Source organism: Loxodonta africana, chromosome 25 (assembly GCF_030014295.1).
Source record: "Loxodonta africana isolate mLoxAfr1 chromosome 25, mLoxAfr1.hap2, whole genome shotgun sequence".
NCBI classification, from domain to species: domain Eukaryota; kingdom Metazoa; phylum Chordata; class Mammalia; order Proboscidea; family Elephantidae; genus Loxodonta; species Loxodonta africana.
In genome coordinates, this window is record NC_087366.1 from 36,888,660 (window position 1) to 36,916,543 (window position 27,884).

General features: G+C 39.7%; 2 protein-coding genes across 5 annotated transcripts in view; one reads left to right on the top strand and one right to left on the bottom strand.

The window, feature by feature from the left end:
* The window catches only part of TBCE (tubulin folding cofactor E), a 66,422-nt gene extending 38,582 nt beyond the window's left edge, over positions 1-27,840 (top strand). For all 3 annotated transcript variants that reach the window (XM_064276692.1, XM_023549296.2, XM_064276693.1), the window contains 13 exons: positions 2,981-3,069; positions 6,839-6,938; positions 8,173-8,275; positions 9,498-9,574; positions 10,207-10,302; positions 14,576-14,640; positions 14,722-14,786; positions 15,100-15,252; positions 16,019-16,172; positions 17,658-17,726; positions 18,361-18,420; positions 22,227-22,318; positions 22,540-27,840. In XM_064276692.1, the coding sequence (XP_064132762.1) occupies positions 2,981-3,069; positions 6,839-6,938; positions 8,173-8,275; positions 9,498-9,574; positions 10,207-10,302; positions 14,576-14,640; positions 14,722-14,786; positions 15,100-15,252; positions 16,019-16,172; positions 17,658-17,726; positions 18,361-18,420; positions 22,227-22,318; positions 22,540-22,632 (1,216 nt within the window). In that variant the 3' untranslated portion in view covers positions 22,633-27,840. The remainder of the gene's footprint in view (positions 1-2,980; positions 3,070-6,838; positions 6,939-8,172; positions 8,276-9,497; positions 9,575-10,206; positions 10,303-14,575; positions 14,641-14,721; positions 14,787-15,099; positions 15,253-16,018; positions 16,173-17,657; positions 17,727-18,360; positions 18,421-22,226; positions 22,319-22,539) is intronic.
* B3GALNT2 (beta-1,3-N-acetylgalactosaminyltransferase 2) overlaps positions 23,977-27,884 on the bottom strand; it is a 48,205-nt gene continuing 44,297 nt past the window's right edge. For both annotated transcript variants that reach the window (XM_003410903.4, XM_064276694.1), the window contains exons 9-12: positions 27,714-27,839; positions 26,931-27,090; positions 26,380-26,436; positions 23,977-24,111 (exon numbers count right to left, since the gene is read on the bottom strand). In XM_003410903.4, the coding sequence (XP_003410951.1) occupies positions 23,977-24,111; positions 26,380-26,436; positions 26,931-27,090; positions 27,714-27,839 (478 nt within the window). The remainder of the gene's footprint in view (positions 24,112-26,379; positions 26,437-26,930; positions 27,091-27,713; positions 27,840-27,884) is intronic.

Here is a 27,884-nt window from a genome sequence, read left to right on the forward strand (position 1 = left end):
GTCTAGGGACATCGTGAAAATTACTAAAGCACTAAGGGCCCTGTGAACTGAGGAAGTTCGGGAGCTCCTGCCCTGGGACTCTGCTGCTTCCCTTTCTAGGTTCTGAAGATTGTAATTGTTCGTGTCTTGCATTTGATCTTGGTATTTCCCCAAAGGTTCTCTCGTGTTTATTTTTATAAATACTGATAAGCACCTTACTGCATGGCATTAAGAGAGCTTCACAAATACTCCTCACTCACTGTATTATATTTTAAAAATGAAGACTCTGAGGCACAGAGATGTAATTTAACTCACCGAAAACCGAATGCGGTGGTGGGATTGGGATTTGAGCTCACATAATCTGGCTCCAGATTCTGTGTTCTACAGTACATTGTCTAAAATCTTTTAAAGAAAAGAAAACACCAACTCTCTACACTTAAAAAATGGGTGATGACTGCTGGTGGGAATGTAAAATAGTACAACCACTTTGGAAATCAATTTGGCGCTTCCTTAAAAGACTAGAAATAGAACTACATACAATCCAGCAATCCCACACCTTGGAACATATCCCAGAGAAATAAGAGCCTTTACACAATAGATATATGCACAGCTGTATTCACTGCAGCACTGTGTACAATAGCAAAAAGATGGAAGGAACCAAGGTGCCTATCAACGGATGAATGGATAAATAAATTATGGTGTATTCACATAATGGAATACTATGCATCGATAAAGAACAAAGATAAGTCCATGAAACATTTCATAACATGGAGGAATCTGGAAGGCATCATGCTGAGTGAAATTAGTCAGTTGCAAAAGGACAAATGTTGTATGAGACCACTATTATAAGAACTCAAAAAATAGTTTAAACAGAGAAGAAAATATTCTTTGATGGTTACGAGAGTGGGGAGGGCGGGAGGGAGAGGGATATTCTCTAATTAGATAGTAGATAAGAACTACTTTAGGTGAAAGGAAAGACAACACAATACAGGTGTGGTCAGCACAACTGGACTAAACCAAAAGCAGTTTCCTGAATAAACTGAACACTTTGAAGGCCAGCGTAGTGGGGCGGGGGTTTGGGACCATGATTTCAGGGGACATCTAAGTCAATTAGCATAATAAAATCTATTAAGAAAACATTCTGCATCCCACTTTGGAGAGTAGCGTCTGGGGTCCTAAAGGCTAGCAAGTGGCCATCTAAGATGCATCAATTGGTCTCAACCCGCCTGGAGCAAAGGAGAATGAACACCAAAGACACAGGGTAATTATGAGCCCAAGAGACAGAAAGGACCACATAAACCAGAGACTGTATCAGTCTGAGACCAGAACTAGATGGTGCCCGGCTACAACTGATGACTGCCCTGCCCTGACAAGGAACGCAAGAGAACCCCTGAGGGAGCAGGAGAGCAGTGGGATACAGACCTCAAATTCTCATAAAAAGACCAGACTTAATGGCCTGACAGACTAGAAGGACCGTGGATGTCATGATCCCCAGACCTTTTGTTAGCCCAAGACAGGAACCATTCTCAAAGCCAACTCTTCAGACAGGGATTGGACTGGACTATGGGATAGAAAATGATTACTGATGACTGGTGAAGAGTGAGCTTCTTGGATCAAGTAGACACATGAGACTGTGGGCAGCTCCTGTCTGGAGGGGAGATGAGAGGGCCGAGGGGCTCAGAAGCTGGCTGAATGGTCAGGAAAACAGAATGGAGGGAAGGAGTGTGCTGTCTCATTAGGGGAAGAGCAACTAGGAGTTTAATAGCAAGGTGTATATAAATTTTTGTATGAGAGACTGACTTGATTTTAAAACTTTGCAGCTAAAGCACAATAAAAAAAAAAAAAAAAAAAGGCTAATGAGAGTATCTACTAAAGCTAAAGATACACATTCTCTAGGGAGTATTCCTGGAAGGACTTTGACACATGAGTACAAGGAGAAGTATGGGATAGTGTTTCCTTCAGCACCGTTGGGACCAATCTCCATGTCAACAGGGGAGTAAATAATTGTGGTCCATTCATATAGTAAAGACTATAAGGTGTAAGGTGTGAAAATGAATGTTCTAAAGCTACATGTGTCGCCATAGTTAAATCTCAGCTGAACTGGATAGTGTTGAGGAAAAAAAATACGTTGTAAAAGTATACCACCATATATATAGTAGAATACCATTTATATCACATTTCATTTTATATAAAAATACTATAAACAAACAAACTTGTTACCCTTGAGTCAATTCCAACTCATGGCGACCCTGTAGGACAGAGTAGTACTGCCCCATAGGGTTTCCAAGGAGTGGCTAATGGATTTGAACTGTTGGCATTTTGGTTAGCTGTCGAGCTCTTAACGGCTGCTTAAGATTAAATAAGTACCAAATGTAGTATACTGGTTATGTCTGAGGAGTATATTGTGTTGCTTTAAATAACAGAAATTTATTGTCTAACAGTTCTGAGCTAGAAGTCCAAAACCAAGGTGTCAGCAGGGCTATGCTCCTTTCAAAGGCTCTAGGGAAGAATCCATCCTTGTCTTTTCCTAACTTCTGGGGATTGCCGGCAGTCTTTGGCATTCTTTGCTTCGTAGCTGCATTGCTCCAATCTCTGCCTCCTCCTTCACATGGCTGTCTTCCCTCTGTGTCTGTGTCACCGTGTGCCCTCTCTTCTTATGAGGACCCCAGTCATATTGAATTTAGGGACCACCCTAGTACAGTATGACCTCCTCTTAACTAATTACATCTGCAAAGACCCTATTTCTAAATAAGGTCACATTCACAGATACTGGGCGTTAGGGCTTCAACGTATCTTTTTGGGGACACAATTCAGTTCACACAGAGAAGGAAAAAAAATCTCAGTTATATTGTAATGTTTGTAATGCTTTATTTCTTATTAGGTGGTATTGTTACATTATTTTAGATACCTTTTTATACATCTGAAGTGCTTTTTAAATTTTTAAAGAGCAGACGGATAGCGTACATGTTTATGCATACATGTGTCTGTGTTTTTCATGTAGTCAGCTGAGCAAGTTGCAAGAAATCTCTCTGAGGAACTGTGCAGTGAATTGTGCTGGTGAAAAAGGAGGAATTGCTGAAACATGTCCTAGTATCCTTTCCACTGATAATTTGTTTCTGGAATCTGACTTTGGATTTGATACTCGTGCTAGAGACTGTGAGTTGCCTACCCAATATCTGTTCTCCCTGGCTCTCTTCCAGCAGCAGCTCAGTTTTTTGTGGGCAGTCAGTGCCCAGATAAATTATTTACCTTCCCAGGCTTCCTTGCATCCAAGTGTGACATTTTGGTTCAGTTTGGCTAATAAGATGGAGAGTGGATGTTGCTAGGTGGGGCTTTTTAAAGGGGACACACTTGGTTGGCATCCGCCTTTTGCCCGTTGCCTTTACCCTCTTCACAATCTTGAATGTAGACAGAATGCTCAGGGCTGTTGCAGCCATCTTGCAGGTGTGAGGAGAGCCGTCGAGTACAGAGCGGGAGAGCAGAGAAGCAGAAGGAGCCTGTGAAACGTGAACGTTTTCTGGGACCGCTGCATCATCCCTGGACCGCCGCCTTGTAAACCCTTGTTAGGGTAGGGAGAAAAATTAACTCTTCCCTTTATTAAGGTTCCTGTTTCACGTAGCTGAGTGCAGTTTTGTTATACTTCCTTAGAACAAGCTTTTCCAGAGTTTGTAATCCCTTTTCTCTACCTTCTCTTGTGTTTTTTTTTCTTTGATGGCATATACTGCTCTTACACTCAGAACTAAAAATGTAGGAGGTAAGAAAAAAAAAAATCCTCAAAGGCAAATCAGATAGACTTTCTGTAACTTTAAAAGGTCCTCTGCCTAATCTCTTTTTTTTTTTCTAGATAATAATATATACAAAAGATAGCATTTTATAACCATTTTTACCTGAGTGAAGAAATGCCATATGAGTGATAATCACTCAGCTCTCTTCAGCAAAATAGTCTGACCGCCCAGACAGTACCGAGCTCCCCAACCAGCGTGCCTGCTGTTTGACCCCCTCAGCCCTAGGAGGCCTCTTGGGACCTGCGGTGGCTGGAGCGTTCTGGCTGGTCGTCTCTGCCATGGGCAGCCCCCTCGACTTACCCCAGCGCGCTACATAAATGTCATTTTCTGTGGAGGTTCGGCAGCCCTGAGTTAGAAGAATTGCCGTGGATGTGGAAACCGAATTTGGTGAGGGGCAAAATGCCACAGAGGTGTCTGGTGCGTCCATTATTCTGCCTGGCCTACTCAGAAAACCAGGAATTGGGTGGTTCAAGGGTTATTTTCCACATACAGGATGTGGACAGTTCGGGAATGTAGATTGTTTGGTTAATATGAGTTGTCAGCAGTGTACTGGAGAATCGGCATATTGGTTGCTTATACTGTTCTTTCCTGGAGAAAAAATCCCCTAAGGCTTGTAGAAATGAGGCTTGGTAAGATAATCAACTCATAGTTGATGTTTGCAGATGCAGTGATGAATGTCTTGCAGTTCCTGATTGAATTCCTGCCAGAAATTGAAGTATTGCCATCTGTATTCAATCTACTCATCTCTTGGTTGATCCCTCTTTGAGGCTGTTCACTCGACCATCACTAAAAGCAGAGGAAATGCTGGGGGCCTCCCTGATGTAAAATCCTAGTGCTCCTCTAGGTGGAGATGAACCTCCTCACGCTTCACCGGCTGACCTGAATTTAAAGGAAAGAAATGTGTCTGCAAGGAGCAAGACTGTATAACAACGGGATGTTCTTGAATTTTGGGGGTGTATGTGGGATGGAGGAGCACTGCATTAATAATTGTTACATTGTTTAGAGTTAATTTCTGGATGTAACTGGTCTATGTGCTCTGTACAGACTAGTAATGATGATACTTGTAACCCTTGCCTGGGAAGTGTGAGTGAGTGAAGCACTATGGGACTTAAACCCTTCCCAACCAACCTAATGACTTGGTGTCAGCAGGGCTAAGGCAAATGAAAGGTGGCTGGAGTGTCAGACTGAAGCATGAAAAGTATCCACACTGCAGTCCGTGCCAGGTCTCTGCCCAGGTGCAGAGACCATCAGTCAGCAACACGGGGCAGTGGAGGACGGGCGGCATGAGGGGTCCCCTCTGTTGAAGAGCAGCCCCTGTCTGAGGGCCGTTGCATGCAGTCTGCAGACCTTGCTGTCTGTGTGATCCGAGAGCAATCGTGCAGTAGTGTGGGGCTGTGTCAGTGCAGAGGGAGCACCGAGTTGACCTAGACCGTGTCTGCTGTGTCCAGCATTCTCGTCAGCCTCCACTTTAATTTTTTTTCTCTGTTTGATGGACATCTTCGCTTTGGTGGTCATATTCTACTAGTGGTATAAACCCATGCCAGTAAATGACAGTTCGAGCTGCACAGACCGGAAACCTTGGAGTTATCTTTGACTCTTCTTTTTTTCTCACATCCCACATCTAAATCCTGTCAGCTCCACTTCCGGGTTGTGAAGCCACATCTGGCATTGCCACCCACTTCTAACGCTGCCCGTCAGGTCCAAACCTGGATTGTTGCGGGGACTCCTGACCGTCTTTCTGCTCTGCCTTTGTTTCCCTGCAGTCTGCTGCTCCACACAGCAGCAGTGATCTTTTAAAACACAAGTCAGGTCACATCACTCTTTTGCTTAAAACTCTCCAATATCTTCCCATTTCAGTCAGAGACAAGCAAGACTTTATAGTGGCCTGCAAGGCCCTATGTGATCTGGCCTGGCCCCCAGCAACCTTGATGTGACCTCATTTCTGACATGCCCCTCCCTCCACATGAGAGCTCTCTGTCTCTGTAATAGACTAAACCTTTCTTACCTCAAAGCCTTTGCTCTTGTTAATCCCTCCACCTGGCATTTCCTCAGTTCCTTCAGTTCTCTGACCAAAGGTCATCTTAAAGAAGGTGGTCTCCTCTGACCACATGTATCGTACATTCACATACACTCTTCTGCTTGCTCTCCTTTATCACTCTGAGCACACGTATGTGTCCGACACACTGTAGATGTACTTGGTTGATTGCCTCTCTCCCCTGACTGAGACTGCTGTTCACTGCTGTATTCCTGACCTTCAATAATTATTTGTGGAATGGATGAATGAATTGAAGAATTTCCAAACACATCCAGTCGTGTATATGACCCTCCTGTAGCTGGGGCCATCCCCGTTCCCCGTGTCTCTTTTGCCTGTCCTGGAAATTCTGTTCAGCCCTGTCCCTTCCTGGTGGCATGGCCACCACTCTTTTCCAGCAGTCGCTGTTGCCTGTCAGTGCACATGCCTTTTCTCTCAGTCCCACTGGTTTCCGCTTCTCTGAATTCCTGTACCAGGGGCAGTAGGTGTCATACTAACTGCTTCCAGTCTACAGGAGACACTCTGAATCCTCAAATTTTTTCTTAGCAGCTTTGACCATTTGTCCCAGCTAACTCCTCTTCTCTCCCCTGGAGATGATACTTGATCTGAGGGTGTCTGTGGTGTATCTTAACTCCCTGGTCAGGAAGGGCAGAGTTTGGTGTGAAGCTTTCGACTGCTAAGCAGTGCCAAGGGCAAGGCCCGTGTGCGGTACACGTTTAGGGACTTAATAAATCAAAATTACCATCACTGATTTTTTTGTCTTTTTGTTTGATAATGCATGGTTCAGGGGATGACATTTGGTCCTTATTCATTTGGCTGTAGATACATGTCTCTATTTTGCAGTATATGACAATGAACTTTGAGTTTCTGAATGAATAGTTGGATGATTTAAAAAGGTACAAAAGTCGTACGTGCTCATGAAAGCAGAATAGAGCCTATCAAGTGAAAAGTTCAAGATTCCATGCTCCAGAATTAAGAGGTAACGGCTGTTTCATCTTTTATGAATCTTTTGAAATTACTGTTTCTTAACATGTGCTTTTAGATATTAGAAAGTTAGACTTGTCAAGAAACCTGTTGTCCTCATGGGATGAAGTGATACGTATGGGGGACCAGCTTAAACACCTGGACGTCCTTAATCTCAGGTATGAACTCTTGGTTGCCAAATTGTCAAATACTACAGAACTCCTAATCCCTCCTTGCCCACTCGCAACATCTCCGTGGAAGTGAGGTGGGGAAGATGGGTGGGCCTCAGGCTGCCTCCTGGTAGATGTTTTAAGAGAGGCAGACTTTGGTTTAGTTGAATTTATCTAAGCATAAATTATTCTTCAAGGCACATTGGTTACTATAGTCTTTCAAATAGTCACATGAGGTGGTTCATTTTACCTTCGATCTGGTGAGGGTCGGGTAGTTACCATATGAGATCTTCATACTTCTTATAAGCCTGGCTGTAAAAGATAGAATCTCTGGAAGAGGTGATACTTAACTGGGGAGTCAAACAGGGGGACTGATGTTATTAAGAGTGTTTGCTTATTTTGAAGCTTTTAACATTTATATTGCTTTAGGAATGAGTAATTTCATTGGGATACTGTTTAACTCAATTTTGATAAGGATTTTTCTTTAATCTACATATTTTACTAATGTCACAGTTTTCCAGGCCTTCCTGAATGTTTGATAAGTTTTAATCTCAGAACCGAATTATCCAAGGGCTAAGCCAGGGTTCCCCTTTTGTACTTGAACCAGTGAACCAACCTTAGTATACACGTGAGTTGTACAGTTTAACAGGTCGTCAGGCCTAAATTAGTTCTGCTCCCAAATAGGGCGAATAGGTGTAATTTGACCCCTAGTGTCTCCTATTCTAGGAATATGGGCAGGTGTTTTTTAGAGGTATATTTTTTCAAAGTGACTGTCAGGATTGAGTACTTTTTGAGATTAAGATCTTGAGAGACAATTTAAAGGACAATAATTTCATCCATTCTGTCAGTAAAAGGTCAGAGTCTGTGTTTAGAGAAGCAAAATTCCAGTCTACAGTCTGGCATGTTACTAAGACTCTTGAGAATGGGACTTTATTTTGCCACATCTTAGAAAACTGAAAAGCTAACCTTAGAAATGCCTGAGTCTCACGTTTTCAGGAATGGCCTCACCGAGCCACTCTCACCCTATGATGACATCTTTCCATGTCGGACACTAAAACGTTTTGTATTAAAAATACGAAAAATACTGGTGGTCTGGCTCACTTTGTTTTTAATAGAATTTCATGGTAAGGTTGGAACAAACCCAAACCCTTAGATTGCGTTCCAAATGGTTGCTTTCGGTGACTGTTTCAGTTAGATCTACTCACGTCGCACTAAGCACGGTGTGTCTTCTTTTTCTACACAGTGAAAATAAACTGCAGTTTCCCTCTGGTTCACCATCTCTAATAGGAATGTTTTCTGCACTGAAGGTTTTAGTCCTTAATCGGACAGGAATAACATGGGCTGAGGTAATCATATGTCTTTGTGTGTGTGTGTGTTAACCCAGTAATAAGCAATTTTAAATTCTTGATTAATAGGGAATCAAAGCACAAATGTGGCTTCGTTTTAATCATCCTGTCATCCAAATAACCAAATTATTTTTCTTGCCTTACAGAAGGAGTTAAAAAACCATTGGCAATAAGTAGAATCTTGTATCTAGGAGTTCATATTTTATCTCTCTTTGCTTATTTTGATTTGTCCTGGGATCTTTCTAAACGGCAGGTCTCCGTAGCTGTGTGTGATGAGCTTCTAAATGCCTTAGGTTTAGCTGTTTATCGAGCCTTTATCTACCTGAGTTTTTCTGCAAGTGTTCTTTGAGCAGGACTGAGCAGCAGAAAGCCTGTCACATCCTGTTTTTGTTTGAAGTTCAGCCACTATAATTCACTGTTCATTGTATTCAACTGAGCTCAAAAGAAGACTAGTGGATCCTTGGCATTGCAGCCAGTTGAAACTAATATGTGGTACTGGTATTTTCTTTGGAGAGTTTACCAGTTTCACATAGACTCAAAATATTTTATTTGAAAGCCAGGTGCAGTTTAGTACATTGCCAGCAATATTGTTCATCTGTGAAATGCCACAGAAGCACCTCAGTTGGAGGCTAGTTGCCCTTTAGCTAAAATCAGCTGTGTACCTTCTTTTCTGGTATGCCTTCTGTTATAAGTTACTCTTCTCCAAGTTTAGATTTAGTACCATAACAGGAACGGAAGATAAAAAGTCAGGTGGTAGAGATGGCAACAAAGTTCAAGTGAGAAAATTTAGAAATAGTTGAGAAATTTTGTTCTGATTAGTATATTTACAAACCTGGATTGGCATCCAGAATTGAGGAAAGGTGTTTAACACCAATTTCCTTGATTAAACAAATGATGTCAAATAATAAGAATGTGTTAAATCAGCACCTCCAGTTCAACACTGTAGTTGCCTTACTACAGTTCAGGATATACCTAAATGACGCGTTTATACTTACTGTGCTGGTTCAGAGCGTCAAAGGCGTATGCTAGTGTATCATTAAAACGTGGCCCTTTAATGTTTTATCACCTTCCCACCAAACACTCCTTGCCTGAAATGTAGTCTCTAGTGAGATGTCTGTGAGGTGCTTTATTTCTAAAACAGTAACTAAACTGAACTCATGTGGAGGTTATGGTCATAGACACATGAGAACAATCAACCAACAGAGGCCACCGCTTCTCCTAGGTGCTCCAGTGCGCCCCTGGGTGGCCAGTCCTTGAGGAACTGTACCTTGAGTCTGACAATATTTTCATTTCAGAAAGGTAAGAAGGGTTTACTTAAATGTACCCATCACCATTTAGTCATTTTGAATAAATAATTGGTTACAGTTACACCTAACATTCGTTTTCAGAGGACTTGCAAATAAGAATTAGAAAAATGTTTCTTACTGCCTTCACAAATTGGAATGTAAACTAAAACTTCACCAATTGGTTTTAATTTAGGAAAAATCAGGTCAGATTGAAAAGTGTGAATTAAATATTTTTGAAGACGTAAATTTTATTAGTTTAAAATAAATAAGTAATCATTGCTGTTTCTAAATGGATGTTCCAAAGGGTATGCTGTAACAAATTGTGCATTTTTAATTAACATTGTTAAGGAGAGCGTACCAAGTTATGTGTAAAAAGCTTGTTCCTGTAAATACATTAAGTATGTTATTGCCTCATCTTTCTCTTTTGTTAGTATCATTTAGTTACTGTGTAAAGTTAAATGTAAGTGTGGGCAGATTTAGAACAAACTCTCAATTAAAGGATTCAAATTGAAAAAGATACTGAATTTTATCAGTAAGAATGATTTCATTATATAGGCCAGTGAAGGTATCTTAAGGCTGTGTTTTTGAAAAAAACAAAAACAAAGATATTAAATTACTGTTGAACAAAATGTATTTCCCACACAGGCCGACTGATGTCCTGCAGATGCTCAAGGTGTTAGACCTGTCTAGTAACCAATCAGTTGGTGAGAACCAGCTGTTTCTAATAGCACATCTGCCCAGGTAATTTTGCTCCTAAAATGCCCATTGCAGTAGTGCTTAGTAAATGTTTTTTATTGTTGTTGGGTGCCGTTGAGTCAATTTTGACTCATATATATACTTCTAGGATTCCCTGGGTGGCGCAGACGGTTAAGCACTTGACTACTAGCTGAAAGGTTGGTGGTTCAAACCCAGTCAGAGGCACCTCAGACGACAGGCCTGGCGACCTGCTCCCGAAAGGTCACAGCCTTGAAAACCGTATAGCGTAGTTCTATTCTGCACCCATGATGTCACCTTGAGTCAGAATCAACTTGATGGCAACTAACAACAACATGTATACTTTCTCAATAAAAATATGATAATGATGATGGTATTTCTAAATTGAGTTATTCCCTTTAGGAAATTCTTATTTGAATTCATTTAGAGAATTTACTTTTGAACCATGTATAGTATACTGGAATGAATAAATTGACCCTGGTGATGATGCCAAATGTCTTCATTCCAAACATGATTTTGAAGTGAATAGTCAGTTTTAACAATAATTGAGAACCTTCCTTCAGATACCCATTTCTTGAACCATTCTTCTTTTTTTTTTTTAAAAAAAAAATCAGCTTTATTGATACTTAATTAGCATATTATACAATGCACCCATTTGATTTTTACATTTCAGTGATTTTTAGGATATTCATAGAGTTGTGCAATCACCACCACAATCAATTTTAGATCATTTCATCACCCTGCAAAGAATCCCGTGCCCTTCAGCAGTCACTCCTCATTCTTCCCACCCCAGTCCCAGACAACCACTAGGCTACCTTCCGTCTCTGTGGACTTGCCTATTCTGGACATTTCATATAAAAGGAGTCATACAAGATGTGGTTCTTTATGACTGGCTTCTTTCACTTAGCGTACTGTTTTCAAGGTTCATCCGTGTTGTAGCGTGTATCAGTACTTCATTCCTTCTGTTGTCTCATACCTAGTCCATTGTATAGATAGACCACGTTTTATTTATCCACTCATCAGTTGATGGGCATTTGGGTTGTTTCTGCTATTTGGCTATCTTGAATAATGCTGCTGTGAACATTCATGAACAGGTTTTTGTGTAAACATGTTTTTATTTATCTTGGGTATACCTAAGAGTGGAATTGCTCGATCATATGGCACCTCTTTATTTTACCTTTTGAAGAACTGCCGGATCATTTGCCGAATCAGCCACGCCATTTCATATTTCCACCAGCAGTGTGTGAGGGTTCCAATTTCTCTACATTTTTGCAAGCACTTGCTATTGTCCATAGTCTTGATTATAACCATTTTAGTGGCTTTGAACTGGTAGCTCATAGTTTATATTTGATTTCTCTAATGGCTGATGATGTTGAGCATCTTTCATGTGCATACTGGCTATTTGTATATCTTACTTGGAGAAATAGCTATTCAGATCCTTTGCCAACTTTTAAATTGGATTATTTGTCTTTTTATTGTTGATCGTAAGAGTTCTTTATATATTCTGGATATTAGGCCCATATCAAATACATGATTTGCAAATATTTTCTCCCATCCTAGGGATTGTCTTTTTATGGTATTTTAAATTCAGAACTTTCACACACAAGTTTTAAATTTTGATGAAGTCCAGTTTATCTGTTTTTTCCTTGGTTGCTTTAGCCTTTGATGTCATATATAAGAAACCTGATCTGGGGTCGTAAAGATTTATATCTTTGTTTTCTTTGAGGAGTATGATAGTTTTCAGTTCTTACATTTAGGTCGTTGATCCATTTTGAGTTATTTTTTATATGTGGTGGGAGGTAAGGGCCCAAATTCATTGTTTTGCATGTGGTATCCAGTTGTCCCAGCACCATTTGTTGAAAAGACTTTTCCTTCCCCATCGAATGTTCTTGTTGAAAATCAACCGTAAGTGTGTAAATGTAAGAATTTATTTCTAGACTCTCAATTCTATTCCACTGATCTCTATGTCTGTCCTTGTACCGGTACCACACTGTCTTGTAGCAAGTTTTGAAATCAGGAAGTGTGAATCCTCCAACTTGGTTCTTTTTTAAGATTGTTTGACTATTCTGGGTCCCTTGCATTTCTATATGAATTTTAGTATCATCAATTTCTGCAAAGAAAGCCAACGGGGATTTTGATAGGGATTGCATTTGAATCAGTAGATTAGTTTGGGGAGTACTGCCATCTTAACAGTTAAGTCTTCTGATCCATGAACATGGGATAGCTTTCCATTTTTTTAGGCCTTTAATTTTCAATAATGTTTTGTAGATTTCAGAGTATAAGTTTTGCATTTTTTTGTTAAGTTTAAGTATTTTATTCATAGTTTGATACTGTCATAAATGGAAATTTTCTTGATGTTATTTTGGATCGCTCATTACTATAGGAATGGATCAGATAGATTTTTTTCTCTGCTTCATCCAGATTGTTCTGTCATCACATCTATTTTTGAAACCTGTGCCATCTGCTCATATTAATGTCTATTCAGGGAAATGTCCTCATCTTTCTCAGTGACATTGTGCCCACTATATAGTCCCTCTCTTTATCCATTTCCCCTTTTTGTTGTTACCTCCTGATGCTGAAGAGGGTAACAAAACTATATCACCTATAACCTACAGCTTACGTTTTATGATTTGAGCAGGGCTTCACCTTCTTATTTGCCTCTTGCTGACTTTTTAATCTTATTCCTATAACAGCTGTTCTAAACCTTTCACTCTCCTCCAGCTCCGAATCTGGTCTTTTGTTACTGAGAGAGAATACCAAGCCATCTGGTATGAGCTTCCTGACTTTCTTCTCCTCTAACTCAAAACTTCTCTCCTATTTTAAGTCTTCTTTTTCTGTCCCAAAAGAAGCCTTTCTCCTTGTTTCCAAGCTTAAGCCCTTCAACTGTACTGTTAATCTCATTTCCTCTTCGGGATCTTGTTCATCAATTATCCTTTCTCCTTTTTATCTCTGATGGCTTTCTTCTACTGGCTCTTTGCCCTCTGCTATTGTACTAAAACATTTTCCCTTAACCCTGCCGTGCTGGTAAGCTGTTCCCCTATCTACTCTCCTTTCAATACTAAACTTCTCAAGATACAGACTGTAATCACTCTCTCCTCACTGATGGCCCACTGCTCATCCTCAGGCAGCTCCACTCTCACTGTTCTGTTATAAAAAGGCCACAGATAAACCTCTGGTTTCCATTGGCCTTTATAGACCTCATTGGACGGGGTTATCTAGTCCCTCCCTCTTAAAGCTCTTTCCTTGACCTTCCATCAGTTTTCCTGCTACTATGACCACTTTAGCGCATCCTCCTTTGACTTTTTTGGTTCTTTTTTTGTCTCTACATCTTAGGTCATGGATTCTCTTTTATTTCTATGCAAGTCACACCAGATCTCTAGCTCTTTGCTCTCTTCTGACCTAAGTTTTCAAGTGCCTGCTGGGTGTCTACATAGTTGCCTATATAGTGTTCTTCTTGGCATTTCAAATCTACCATACCCAAAACAGTGCTCCTTTCCTTAACTACAGCTGGACCAGATTCTGGTGGCCTCTCTATTTCGATTACCAGCACCATCAATTTCTGTCAACTTTGACTCCTCCTTCATTGCCTCCATCTGGAATATTATTAGAATTTCTGCCTCCTCTGTCCTCTCTTTCCACCCTACCACCCACTTGATGCACAGTTCTAATATTTTTCCGTTCACGATACATCTCCTCATTGCCTAGGAAATAAACCTTGGCATTGAAGACTCTTGTGATGTGACCTCAGAATACCCTCTGCTCCTACCAAACTGGACTTTTTCCCAATACTAGTTGTAGGCGGGGGCTTCTCTGCCCTCATGGCTTTGCGACACCATTCTTTTTCTGAAATGTCCCCTCATCTCTCTTTGACAAAGCTCAACTTTATTCTTCAAGGCTCTGCTTAAGGGCCCCATGCTTAGTGACGTCTTCTCCATCCTCCTTTCCTCTGCACTCACAGCTTTTATCACGTGGTGCTCATGCTCTCAATTATTTATCATATCGTCCTTTGAATTATGGTTACACATCTTATTTTCTCTACTCATTAAACTTGATTATGGGACCACGTCTCCTTCCTCTTTGAAAGCCATTTAGCACCTGTTACATGACTATAGAATCACTAGAATATAGTATAAAGGGTCTACTTTGCATACGCTCAAGTGGACATTATGGTTTCTAAGTATTCTATATAAGATGAAAAAATTTAGGAAAAAATGTAAAAACTAGTCTGGTTGATAGCCCACAGCATTTTATAATGCTGTATGTAATTATATGTAACCAAATTTACATTTCTTAATTTCAGATTAGAACAACTAATCCTCTCTGACACTGGAATTTCTTCTATACATTTTCCGGATGCTGGAATCGGTATATAAGATTAGTATTTTCCCTTGATACTTCAACTGTTTCTTTCATTTCTAGCATGTAACTTTATTCTTCTTTTTCTAGGGTGCAAAACATCAATGTTTCCTTCCTTGCAATACCTTGTAGTAAACGATAACCAGATATCACAAGTAAGAGCTTCTTCAGAATATGCATAATGCATCATCGCTTATTTGCACACTCATGGAGCTTGCAGGTTCCTCCTTCTATTAAAAAAAAGATTTTAAATTGAAAGAGAAATGCTTCCTCACTTAAGTAGACTGCCTGTCATTTTAAATGACACGGGTATAGAGTAAAAGTATGTGGCCTTTGTAGTGGGGTCCTTGTGCATGGTCCAATTCAGCGCCTTAGGTTACAACTAGGGACTTCAGCATTTCTGTTGTTACCGCAGATAATCTGAAGAAATACCCTGAAACATCTTTCTTTTCTTTTGTTTGGTCTCAGTGGTCATTTATTAATGAATTAGATAAGTTGCAGAGTCTGCACTCTCTGTCCTGCGTAAGAAACCCCCTGACTGAAGGAAACAAAGATGCCCAAACTATACGCCAACTCATTATTGCCAAAATTGGTCAGCTGAAGACACTGAACAAATGTGAGGTGAGTGGTAGAATAATGAGATATTTGTTAGACTAGAAAGTCAATTAACACACTCTCCTAGCGAGACTATCAAAAAATAGAAGAAGAAATTACGTTTGAATATTGTAAAGGGTATCAGATGTCGTTTCCCTCCAAGTGGTAAAATGTGTCTTTGCGCATCTGAAGTAATCGTGGTTCATTTCCTGCTCCTCAGGAGGGAGGTTGTATTATACTTCTTAGATCAGCTCAGGAAAAACCTGGTGCCAACCTGCTCCCTGGCCTGATTTATTGTCATTTGATGAGGGGTGAGGAGTACTAGACACTTTCTCCCATTTCTTGGGCAGAATGTCGGCAAAAGGAAGACAAAGCAACACAGGTTATTTATCCTTGAGTTCTCAGCCTCTCCTCCCCGTAAAATTGGGAAGGCCATGATTTGTCAGCATGTTCGTTCTTCACTTGAACAAATCGGCTCCTCTGAGGCAGGTGCGTACAGGCTGACTCGTTTACAGGACCTTAGGCACTGGGGATAGTTTGGAAACTGGCTCCTGGGTGAATAGCTTCATGAAGGAAAGTAAAAAATGGAAATTCTTTTTTTTCTCAATAAACTCCTAAATTCTGTCCGTATTAAAAAAGAGAGGTGAAAACTGTAAGTATTGTTCCTCCCACTTTGATTATTCTTTTGGGTGGGCAGTGGAAGAAGGACGAGGTGGAGGTGGGGTGTACAAAACACAGACAACTTGTTAGAAAAGTGCCTCAACAGACTTGTTTTTATTTCGCGTCCACATAGATTCCCTTAGAGGAGAGGCGTGGAGCTGAGCTTGATTATCGGAAAGCCTTTGGAAATGAGTGGAAAAAGGCTGGTGGGCATCAGGATCCAGACAAAAACAGACCAAATGAAGAATTTCTTGCAGCCCATCCCAGATTCCAATTACTCTGCCTCAGTACGTACAGTATCAACAAGCATCTTTTCCTTTCATGGACTTTCAAGTGGAACACATTTTTTTCGTTGAGTATCAAAGGAAGTTCTTTTTGTTCTTTTCTCCCTTTCTTGGGGCTTTTTGAACTCATCCAAATGGACTATAGATACTTTGCTGGGGCTGCTCCAGCAAGTTGCGAAGAGATCGTTGAAAAATTCCCTGTAGAGAAGATAAATCAGCAGCATTTCTCAGCAGAAGGGACCCGGAAAGTCTGTTTAGGTTCCTGAGAGAGATTTCTATTTGGGAAGCGGAAAGCACTTCTTAAACTTAGGTTTCTCTCATCTTTGCGTATACCTGCCCAAGACTGTAGATTTCGGGTGTTAGGTACCACTCCATACTATAGGAAGGGCAGGAAGCACTCAAGTTTCTCTCAACCTTGGTTAACAACTTACGTAATTTTAAAAATTAGACTCTTCAGGTGGAACACAGGTATTCGGTTTTTTAATGCTACCCAGACAATTCTGGTGTCTTCTGAGAGCTCAGAGGAAGGCTGTTCTTTCCAAGCACTCTTTTGTGGGCTCACTGCATCCACAGTTCAGGCACTTGGTACGCAAGGTGGTTCCTTGGAGCTTCTAGCCTGGTTCCTCAGGCTTTGAAGCCACAACTTCATGATTCTTTGTTCCTGATGTACTTTCCATTTTGTTTCGGCTTCATTATTATTCCAAATTTCACTTTTATGCAGCTTCCCTTTTAATCTATTTCCTAATGCAAGCAGCTGACTGCATAAAGGCTTCAGGCTGGAACATTATCTTTGAAGAAGAAAAGCTACCTGTGGGAGTTGCTTTCAGGTTACTCCATTAGCTGGCCCCATCTCCTGGCATTCTCAGTCACTAGGGGACAGGGACGGGAAGTCTCCCTAAAGCGCACCTGCAGGTATGGCTCAGCATTTCTCTGAGAGTGCCCGAGGACAGAGACAGATTCATGGACAGTTACGGAATTTTGCCCTGGATTGTTTAGCAGATGTTCGAGCCGGAGAAAAGGGCTAGCAACGGTGTTGAGTGCCCAGCCTAGCGCTGCACCGTCTCGTTGGAACTTGGCCAAGGTGCTCTGTGAATCGTATCCTTAACAGGACCAGAGATAAAGGGAACTGTTCCCAAAGGGAAACGCTAAACAGACGTTTTATGTATTTGGCGGACTCAACTTGCTACTTTGAGTCAGGACATTATTAGTGTGTAAGAACAATAATGTAATACACAAGTTATGGGAGATTCTGCCCTTGCAAACGGTTGCTGTCCACATCTAAAAACGACGAAACAGACCAAGCCAAACCAACCAAGAAATAAATGAATAAAACAAACAACTAAGTATAAGGGAAGCAGATCCCTGGTTAGCATACCAGCTGCTGCTGGGTTTATTGTGGGAAAGGAAAAGGCTGTGTTGACATTTCGCTATGAAACTTTTTTTCTTGTAGTGCCCTGTAGTTTATCTTTTTTATTTCTTCTTAAACAGAATATGGTGCACCTGAAGATGAGGAACTCAAAACACCACAACCATTTATGCTCAAAAATCAGCTACTAGGTAAGGAACCCGAAATTCAAATCCCGCTGATTTGTGTTCAGGCTCCTGGTGCTGGAGCAGGCAGTGATGACCTCGTAGGGGTTAAGTGTGTTTCTCTTAAGTACTTTGATTTTTAGCAAAATGATGAATTCTCAAAGTAAACAAATTGAAATCCTTGTAGTTAGCATTTTTGCAAGTCCCAGACTTTAAACTCATTTAGTAGTGTTATAAATGTAGGAAGGATATTTGAGTAGTGAACTAAATTGTGAATTGCTTGGAAATTTGTGCTTTTTCTTACACTTGAAAGCCTGGCTAAATTGTCAGTAAAGCTATAGAATGTTGGTGGTTATTTTTTGTTGTTGTTAATAGTTCTAATAAAGTATTAATAGGAGGAACTGTAAACATCAGGAAGACCTATTCCTGTATTAGGGTTTGAGCCAAGTTGCACTGAAGAGATGTATCATTTGGCAATGCATGGGGTCACTGAGTTGGGCCAGCTCGCAGCCGCTAATAACAATTAACTTGCATGTGTAATTCAAATCCTTACTGTTAAAAAAAAACCTGTTGCCGTCGAGTCGATTCCAACTCAGAACTGCCTTGTAGTTAATCCTTATTATAGAAAGTATCAATTAACATTTTTCCTTTTTTTTTTAAGAGCTGACGATAAAATATCCTAATCAACTTGATCAAAAAGTCATAGAGAAAAAATTGCCAGGTAAGAAGAATGAGCCTATCCTTGTATTTCTGAACCCTATTTGATGGCCTAGATATGAATCATCTGAAAAATATTTAATTCATATTTGAAAGTGTAGCCCTTCTGAGGTTACAGATTTTTACTAGTCTTTTATGTTGTAAGATACAATTATGTTAATATCACTCTCCCCCAGAAGTTCAAATATCCCAGTTTTATCAGCTCATCTAGAAAACAGTGCATTAAAATTTGAAGCCCCTGCATATGATGACATTTTAAATCAAAGGCATGAGCGTATGACTGGCATAGCTGTTCAGAGGAGTTTCCCAAGCCCGTTGCTCGGAGTTCTTAGATTGTTACTCTGGGGTTTTTACTTGTTCAGAGATATGGTCACATTGGGTTCGGGGGTCTGTCTTGTCATCCATGATACAAGACAGGACATATGTCACTCTAGTCAGGGCCTCTTTACAGAGCTGGAGTCCTTGTAGAACCAGTTCTAAGCCTCTCCCTTTTAGTGGACATACAAGTTTTCTTAGGGAAAAAAACTACTTCAGGACTTTATTTAAACATTTGTAATCCTGGAATTGGAGCCCTGGAGGTGCAGTGGTTACGTGCTTGGCTGCTAATTGGAAGGTCAGCAGATCGAACCCACTAGCCAGCCCGTGGAGTGATGTGGCAGTCTGCTTTCATAGATTACAGCCTTGGAAACCCTATGGGGCAGTTCTACACTGTCCTTTAGGGTTGCCGTGAGTTGGAATTGACTCGACGGCAGTGGGTTTGGTTTGGGGTTTTTTAATACTGGCACTAAATTAGTTCTATTCATAAAAATAAGTACTTTTGTGTGAACAACTTAGGTTAACATAACTTCCCTTAAACTTTCATTCAAAAGAAAAATTAGTCTTTTTCTTGTATGTATGATACTATGGATTCTAAACGTTGATCACAGGTAAATGCTAAAGATAAACAGGTTAAATTTAGAGCTGTGAGAATTTAAAGAAGAAATGAAATATATATCACCCTATATGACTCTGGTAAACTAATTTGTTTGCCTGTCACTGCAGTAAATTCACATTGATTTTTAAATTAGTTTCTATCAAATAAAACAAGCTTATCATGTTATTGCTTATGAAAGGCCATCATTGTGCTCGAAGAAGTACCTTTCTGATTGGTAACCTTTTCCGTCTAGTGTTAATTTATCAGTATTATTTCTCCATTTTTATTTACCAGCAATCCAGATTCTGTTCCTAAGTGATGTGTAATATGAGGTATTAAATGTATTATATAATGAGGTGTTAAAATTAGCGGTTATCCCTTCATTATTGTTTTCAAATGTAAATGCTGTCAATAAAGGCACTCATGGGGACAGACAAGTACAAGAGGGACAGAATTTCTTGATAATGGAATCAGTTCTGAACATCTTTTGCGTTTTTTGTTCTACTTTCCCGATATATAAAATCAAAAACCCATTGCCACTGAGTCAATTACAACTCGTAGCAGCCCTGTCAAATCAAATCAAATCATGGAGATGTTACCACCAGGGCTTTGAACCGATTCTGTCTGGTTTGAACCACTGCTGAGAATTTGTATTTCTAATAAGTTCCCAGAAGTTATACATAAGAATCACCTGGGGATCTCATTAAACTCTAGATTCTAAGTCAGTGTATCTGCGTTATAATTCAGTATATCAGCTACTCCTCGGGGAGAGATGTGGCAGTCTGCTCTCATAGATTACAGCCTTGGAAACCCTATGGGTCAGTTCTGCTCTGTCCTTTAGGGTCGCTATGAGTTGGAACTGACTTGATGGCAAGGAGTTTGGTTGGGCTAGAAATATAGAGATAGTGATAGTGTGCCCAACACCCTTCTCTTGTAACAGACTGTACATCTGACTAATGTCCCAGTTCTTCTGCGGTTCAGTTACCCATTTTGGGACACCCACGGTATGCTTATTTGCTTCATGCTCTGATTTTTATGAATCTTTAGGCAGAAGTAGCAGATATTAGAGTCACCCATAGAAACTATATGTAATGATTACTGCTTAAGCTGCTTAGAATCTGAGTCCTACATTCTGTAAACTCAACGGTAAGCCAGTAGATTACAAGGTTCTTACTGTTAATTCTTATGCCACATGCTGTAAATATTAAATAACCTTTAAAAAAGTGGTAGAGAAGTGTAAAATACTGCAGTGCTATTTTTTTCCCCATCAGACTAGCAAAAAGTAAATAATCATACCTACAGCTGGCATGAGAAATTAGTACAGCCTTTCGTAAAGCCATGTGGTAAATGCTATAAAAATAAAGAACACATATATGCTCTGACGAAACATTCTATCTTGTAGCATTTGTTATAATGGTAAAAATAAAAATCTTAACTGTTTACCAATGGGGAATGCTTGAATAAATTCTGGCAAAGCTGTACTACACAATCTCCCGTATCTAGAACTGTGCTGGCCGGTATGGCTGCCAAGGGCCACGTGGGTGATTTACATTCATTAAAATGAAATAAATTCAGTTCCTCAGTCATAGGAACCACATTTCAGGGGCTCGGTAGCCACATATGGCTACCATATTAGACAGTGCAGGTTTAGAAGAACTGGCATAAAAAGATGCACCATCATAAAATAAATACGTTGTAGACTAATATCTATTATGATGCCCATATACTTACATCCATTAAACTAACAATGGTTAGAGGGAGGTAAAAGGACAATTGTTTCATATTTTCTGAATGTTAAGGTCGTCATTTATTACTTCTGTATTAAAAATGCTAATGCTACTTAGATTATAACTGTCTTATGACCAAACTTTGTTTCTAGCGTGAATTAATGTCCTTTTCCACCAAGGTGTGCAGAAGTTAACCTAGCACTCACCACCCTCCAAATAGTGAAAACCAGTTCACCTACACCCATACAAGAGCAAATTGTGTGGATTAAAATTATAAATATCTATGAAGTGTCTGTATTCAATACATAAACAAAAAAAAAGGACAATTTTTATTCTAAAATATAACATTTATTATGACAAGTTGCATAAAAACACAGCTTATACAAAAATGATTTTGATAGAAAAATATTTGTTTGAATACATTGTGATATTTGTAGGAACACCATACTATTGCTGTACCTCCAGCTAAAGCTTCAGAGAAAACTATATTTTTCATAACCAAAATATCCACTATTTACCACAGCCTATCTTTGGAAAGAAGTTGATAGTGTTTTCTGAACAAACCAAAGCATTTACTCATTTAAGTTACATTCCCATGCCTGGTGGTCACTTTTACGTGTGTGTTAGTTGAACATGGTTACATATAATACTTAGAGAACGGCAGCGCTGGAAGGGACCTTGTGGATCATTTAGTCTACCCTCCTCATTACAGATGAGGGAACTAAGGCCAGAAAGGCTAAAAGACTTCCTCAGGGTGCCAAGTCCCACTCCAGTGCTCTCAAGTAATTTATAAGTAAGCAAGCACAAAAGGCTTCGCAAGAAAAGCTAATGATTTCACTTACATTTATTCCTCTGTGCTGAGAATATTATTTCTGGTTTATCCAGATTAAGGAGGAAATATTAAACACCATTGAAATGGTATGAAAACTGTTGTGAAAGGGCACTTAGGTCAAAACATTGGCTTGCTTCCCACATCTTACCAAGTAAGTCGTGAGAAACTGACTTTGTGGTCCACTTAATAGGTGAGCTGTTCCCTAATTATTTACTTGGGTAAATTAATACTAGGAAATGACAGAGCTTGTCAATGCAATTGTGTTCTTATCACGTGAGCTTATTTTACAGGTCAATTGTCATTTGAGAGCATGGATTGTTTTTCTTTTCTTTTGACAGTCTCCATGACAATTCAGAAAGTGAAAGGATTGCTGTCACGTCTTCTAAAAGTTCCTGTGTCAGAACTTTTGTTGTCCTATGAAAGTCCTAAAGTAAGTTGCCCAGCAAAATACAAAGTCAAGCTTAGTTCTCCACAGTATGACATGCTGTTAAAATTACAAGTGTATAAGTAACATTGTTTGATCCTCAGTGGAGGCCACACATCTGTTTTTGGCTGTAAGGGTGGCCTACTGTTTGGTGGGTATATAAAACATGCTCTGTCAGATATTTCTTAATCACTCCCCCTACCTTTTTCTTTTTCTTTAAATTTTAGATGCCAGGCAGAGAATTTGAACTAGGAAATGACCAACAGACATTACAGTTTTATTCTGTGGAAAGTGGAGACTGTCTATTAGTACGATGGTAATAGCCAACTATAAAATTCAGAGGCCAGACTGTTTCTTGTGACTGGGGCTCCCTGGAGTTAATTACTGAAACAATTCTACTGTCAAAAAAATACAGGGTTCTACAGCTTGCCCTAAAGTATAGAAAAGGTTGACGTTTTCATTGGAAAGAGACCATTCCCAGGCTTGTATATAATAATAAAGGCTTTGTACCTACTGATTTTGATTTTATTTCATATTTCTCTTTACAGTTCATCACTGCATTGCATTATGTGAGGATTTAAATATTAACTAGAAACTAGCTAGCCTAATGTAGTCTGAACACAGTTAAAGACTAGTTTTAATGGAATTCTCTATTGAAACTGCTGTTTTAAAAGTTTACTAACATGATTTGGTTGGTCATCTTGGGAAAGGTCCCTTAAACTCAGGGAGGCCCACCCTCTACTATTTATAACATAGATGCTATTGTATCTCTTCTTAGTTGCACTATATTTAGAGTACTTTGAAAAAAAAATCACATGCTATACCTAAATTGAGTGTATCTTCATACATCTTTCTATAGATTACCATCTTTGATTGAAATTCACTTACATTAGGTAAACATTCGGCAATGATAGGAGGAAAGCAGAGTTAATTCCTTCCAAGTGTCAACTACTTAGAATTATCCTTCCCTACAGCGCTAAGCCCTGAGAGTTGTATACTTATACTCACAAAAATTTAGTATTTTTTTTATAGGAGTACTAAGCTATGCACTTCAGCATTTATGTTAAATGGCAAAAGAAAATAAATAAACCTCTTTAAAACCAAGGTCCAGAACTGAGAATTGTATCGGTTTCTTTTCAAGTTGTCCACTTCATTCAGAGGATCCACAAAATCTAACATTATTTCCAGAAATCCCCAAACTTTGGTATGACTACTGCACAAAGTGATCACACAGCATTTCTGTGAGTTCTTTTGTCCCTTAATCGCCCTTATTGGACTGTACAGAGCTCTTCTGCAGTCCAGGCTGAAATTCACTCAGTTTCTACTTAAGCTTTCTGAAATAGGCCAAGTTTTAACCATTAACTAATACATTCTATTAGTTAGAAACAACATACTAAGGTTTAGAAATATTTTTCTATTATAAACAATTTGATATTTTTCAAATATTCCAATATATAAGTAAAATTTTTTCTTATGCTACAGTATCAGTTCATTTTTAAAGAGGAAATTTTGTGCAAACATTAAGAAGTACCACATTGGTTACTGGTCCAAGTGCCAGCCTAGAACTATCCTGAAGGACCACATAACCTCAGGCTTTCCTTACTTACACTCAGATTATTATTCGCCTTACCCTCATCTTTAAACACTGCTCATTAAAACCATAATTATCTTGCTTCGCATTTACAAGGATCACCGCACAATTCCTTGAGTTTCCACAGTTCTGTGAGCTCCTGTGGGGAATACTGAGGGGAAGACAACATGCCAGTTTCACAAGTCTTCTCACACAACCAGAGGCTGTCCTATTGGAAGACAAAACAAAACCTGATTTGAGAGTTGTGAAACTGTTGTAAGAGACAGAAAACCTGCACATAAGCAACTTAGATATTCTAATGAAGTTAAAATTATTTCAAAGACAACTCAGATAGTCAAGGTACATGCAAACTCAACTCCTGAGAACTACGGGGCGGTACCCATGATCCTGGAAAGTACCGTGTGGTTGATTAAAACAAACGATGGAGTGTGCATGGATTAAGAGTTAGCAAAGGGAATCCCATAAACAGAAAATTTGGGAATCGCAAATGGAGAGTTTCCCGTTAGAGAAAAGATGGTTATGTAGTCGTATAATACTGCCAAGCGATACATCTGTTCAGTACAACATGGCTCAAATTCTAATACAGGAATAGATCTTATTAATATTTAAAATTCCTTCTATTAATATTTCTTAGAATTACTACCAGTGACCATTCTGACGGAAGGCTTACAATATTCTGGGGGACTGTATTAAAACCAAAAAAACCCATTGCTGTCGAGTCGGTTCCGACTCATAGCGACCCTGTAGAACAGAGTAGAACTGCCCCAAAGAGTTTCCAAGGAGCGCCTGGTGGATTCAAACTGCCAGCCTTTAGGTTTGCAGCTGTAGCTCTTAACCACTATGCCACCAGGGTTTCCTAAGTGCTTTATAATATCTCACTTAATTCTCACAATAACTCTGTGAGGCAGCAATTATTTCCCTTTTAGAAATGAGAAACTAAGGGAGATTAAGTACCTTGCTCAAGGTCAGGGTAAATTAGGTAGGAGCGGTTAAAATAGATGCCTGTCAGATTCATAAGCCCAAGATCATAACCACTAAACTACTTCCTAGTTAGGGGAACTGGCATGTTTCCAGCAATACAGCAAAATAAATGCACAGAGATACCCATTCAATTAGAAAACACAAAACGGTAGACAAAAAACTATCCTTTCTAAAGCATGGCTGAAAGGAAAAGAAACAGGAGCAGGGCAAAGTGCCGGAGTTAGCGTGTGCCTTGAGGACATCTGATGATTCTCCGGTTTTAGAAGGCCACACCCAGGGGCAGGAGCCTGACCAGAAACTCCCACAGAAAGCTAGGATCCCAGAGAGGCGATACCCTCCGTGGGTGTGGAGGAGAACAACACTTTCTGTAAGAGGGGCCTGTCTGTGGCAGCTTGACCCTGGGTGGAATGGGGAAGTCTCCCCTGGGCATCGGTAACCACAGCCTACGCTAAGGTAGGCATGGAGCTGGTTGTCAGTCTTCGTGGAGCCCCAAAGGTCCCAAGCCTGAAATTCAAAGTGTTCATAGATGGTAGTGTCCGCAGGTGCACGGCCGAAAAACATGTAAATCCCCCCTGCAGGAATGCATTTTAAATAAAGGCTCAGTTTCTAAAGATGAGCTCACAACACAAAAGAAAAAGTCTCTAAATACATCAGTAAACAAGCTCCGTGAATGCTCCATGAACGGAAGTCAGTGGGAACAACTACACAATCAGACCTGCGTAACTGCCGGTCGGTCTCAGAGTGACCAGATACAGAAAATAATTATATTCAGTTTTAAAGAAGTTAAAGAAGGGACTGAAGATATGACAGAGTAAGACTGTCAAAGCCAACGAGTAGAGATTTGGGTTTATTTCTTGTTCAGCCCTGGACAGACAGTAAACTGCTTTGGAGTTCCAGGTCTCTGCAGGGCCTCCACTGAGCAGGTGCCCCACTTTGTCTTCTGCCCCCTGCACATTCTATGGCCAAAGTGAAAGCTGAAAAGAATCCAGAATTCCACAGAAATCTCTGAGGCAAAAGCTTAGCTTTGTGCTTACTTTCTCCCAGGGTTCCCACTTCCCAGTTTTGGTCTCTGTGGATTCATTTCTTTTTTTCTGCCACAATATATATTTTAAAAGATGTTTTACAATAGTGTACCTAGTATTTTATTTGTATTAGAAGTGTCATTCAGGACTTTTAGACTGCATACTGCCAGATACTTCAGTCAACTGATTCTTAAGTTTTAAGGCTGTGAACTATTTCTGATCAAATATATAAAACCTTCTTTGTGGGTGGGGGAACTTTCACTCAAAATATTTCCTTTTGGTTTAGACTCATGAAAACACTGTAGGAGAAGTAAGTAACCCAAGTGATTATGAATTAAATCAAGAACATACTTATGATGCTAGAAGAGCTTCATTTCATTGTTTCTGCCCAAGGTTTGATATTCATCATATAGAAACCTTACTTCTTTAACCATGATGCCAGCCCGGCCCGCCCCCACTTCAGGCTTGCTTACCTGATACCTTTTAGGTCCTATAGCTGCCATCCAAATGCCCATGCTCACATCTTCACCCTATACACGTCCCATGAAGTTTAAACACAAAAGTTTAAATGCTATTTCATCTGTAAAGACAATGCCACACCCACTCCCATAATAAATAATTGATTTCTCTGTCTTATAATTAATAAGAAATGCCAAACATGGATTAAACTTTATACACCAAAAGAAGAGCTACATATGGAAGAGCTAGTGGCTGTTAACAGGAAACACCCATACCAGAATGAAATGAGAAGACTACACCTAGGAGAGAAGACAGCCTACTCTTCCTCCAGGGATTATACTTGTAAATATAGGCTGAAAACATAAAGTAGGCTCAAGAAATAGAATTTAGAGCCAAGATTTGAGGGGTAGTGGGAGTGTGTCACTAACCTTTGAGGAATGATTCCTCTATAGAAAGAATAACGTGATTTTCCCAACATAGGTTGGCTTTGCTTTCAGTGATAGGATACTGGGCTAGATTAAACTTGGTCTGATGAGTGGACCCTTAGGTAGGAACCCTTAATTACCTGATAGGTCTTTAATCTCTCTGAATTGCTTGCCAGCCAGTGGACAATGTCTCTGGAGATAACATAACCTGAGCCACATGCAAAGGCAGGGTAAGCAGGACTGGGATACTCTAACTCCTGCCATTTCCCAGTTCGGTCAACTGCCCAATTCAATCTGAAACTGAGATTAAACATCATTTGGCTTCGTTGTTTTGTTCTGACATATATCCTACCACTTGACTCCTTTATTATCATTATAAAGGGTAAGAGATTTGCCAGTTTGCTTGTAGAAGCAAGGGAAGATGAATGAGAAAATATTTTCTAATCTAAGGAAAGGAATTAGCACTTAGCCAGTAAATGTTTTATAGAAGAGACTGGCATATTCTCTCATAGCATTTGTTGAGTTTCTGAATGGAAAGTATCAGATCACTCTGTATACAAAACCCACCCCCCCCCAAAAAAAACCTCCCTGATAGATACTGTATTCCTGAAGAAGCATAGAAAATGGTTTCAGAGATGTGCCGCAATTTATTCTAAAATAAAATGTATCACAGCTTCTCATTTGAGTACCACTTATTTTTAGGGGGTAAGGATAAAAGCCACATTATATTAGCCTGAGATTTTTCATTAATTTTTTTTTCCTCTAATTGTAAAGTAATAAAATACAGCAACCTATGAGACCAATAGGAAAGTTTCATATCTCAGCCACATTTTCTCATGAAAAATGACTGGCATACTTAATTCTAAATTAATTATATTTGATCAGGTACATGAAAGTCAATGGACGAAAAATGTTCAACTTACTTTCCCCACCAAAAATTAGGCCCATCTAGATTTTTCTGGGCAATTCTGTTAAACACAGCTTCTAAGTCTATGTAACAGTCGTCATCTGTCTTCAGCAGTAAATCGAAACTAGTTGTTTCCACAGTCCTGTTGGCAAAGATGCAGAAATCGGCATGACCGTGTAAGGAAACA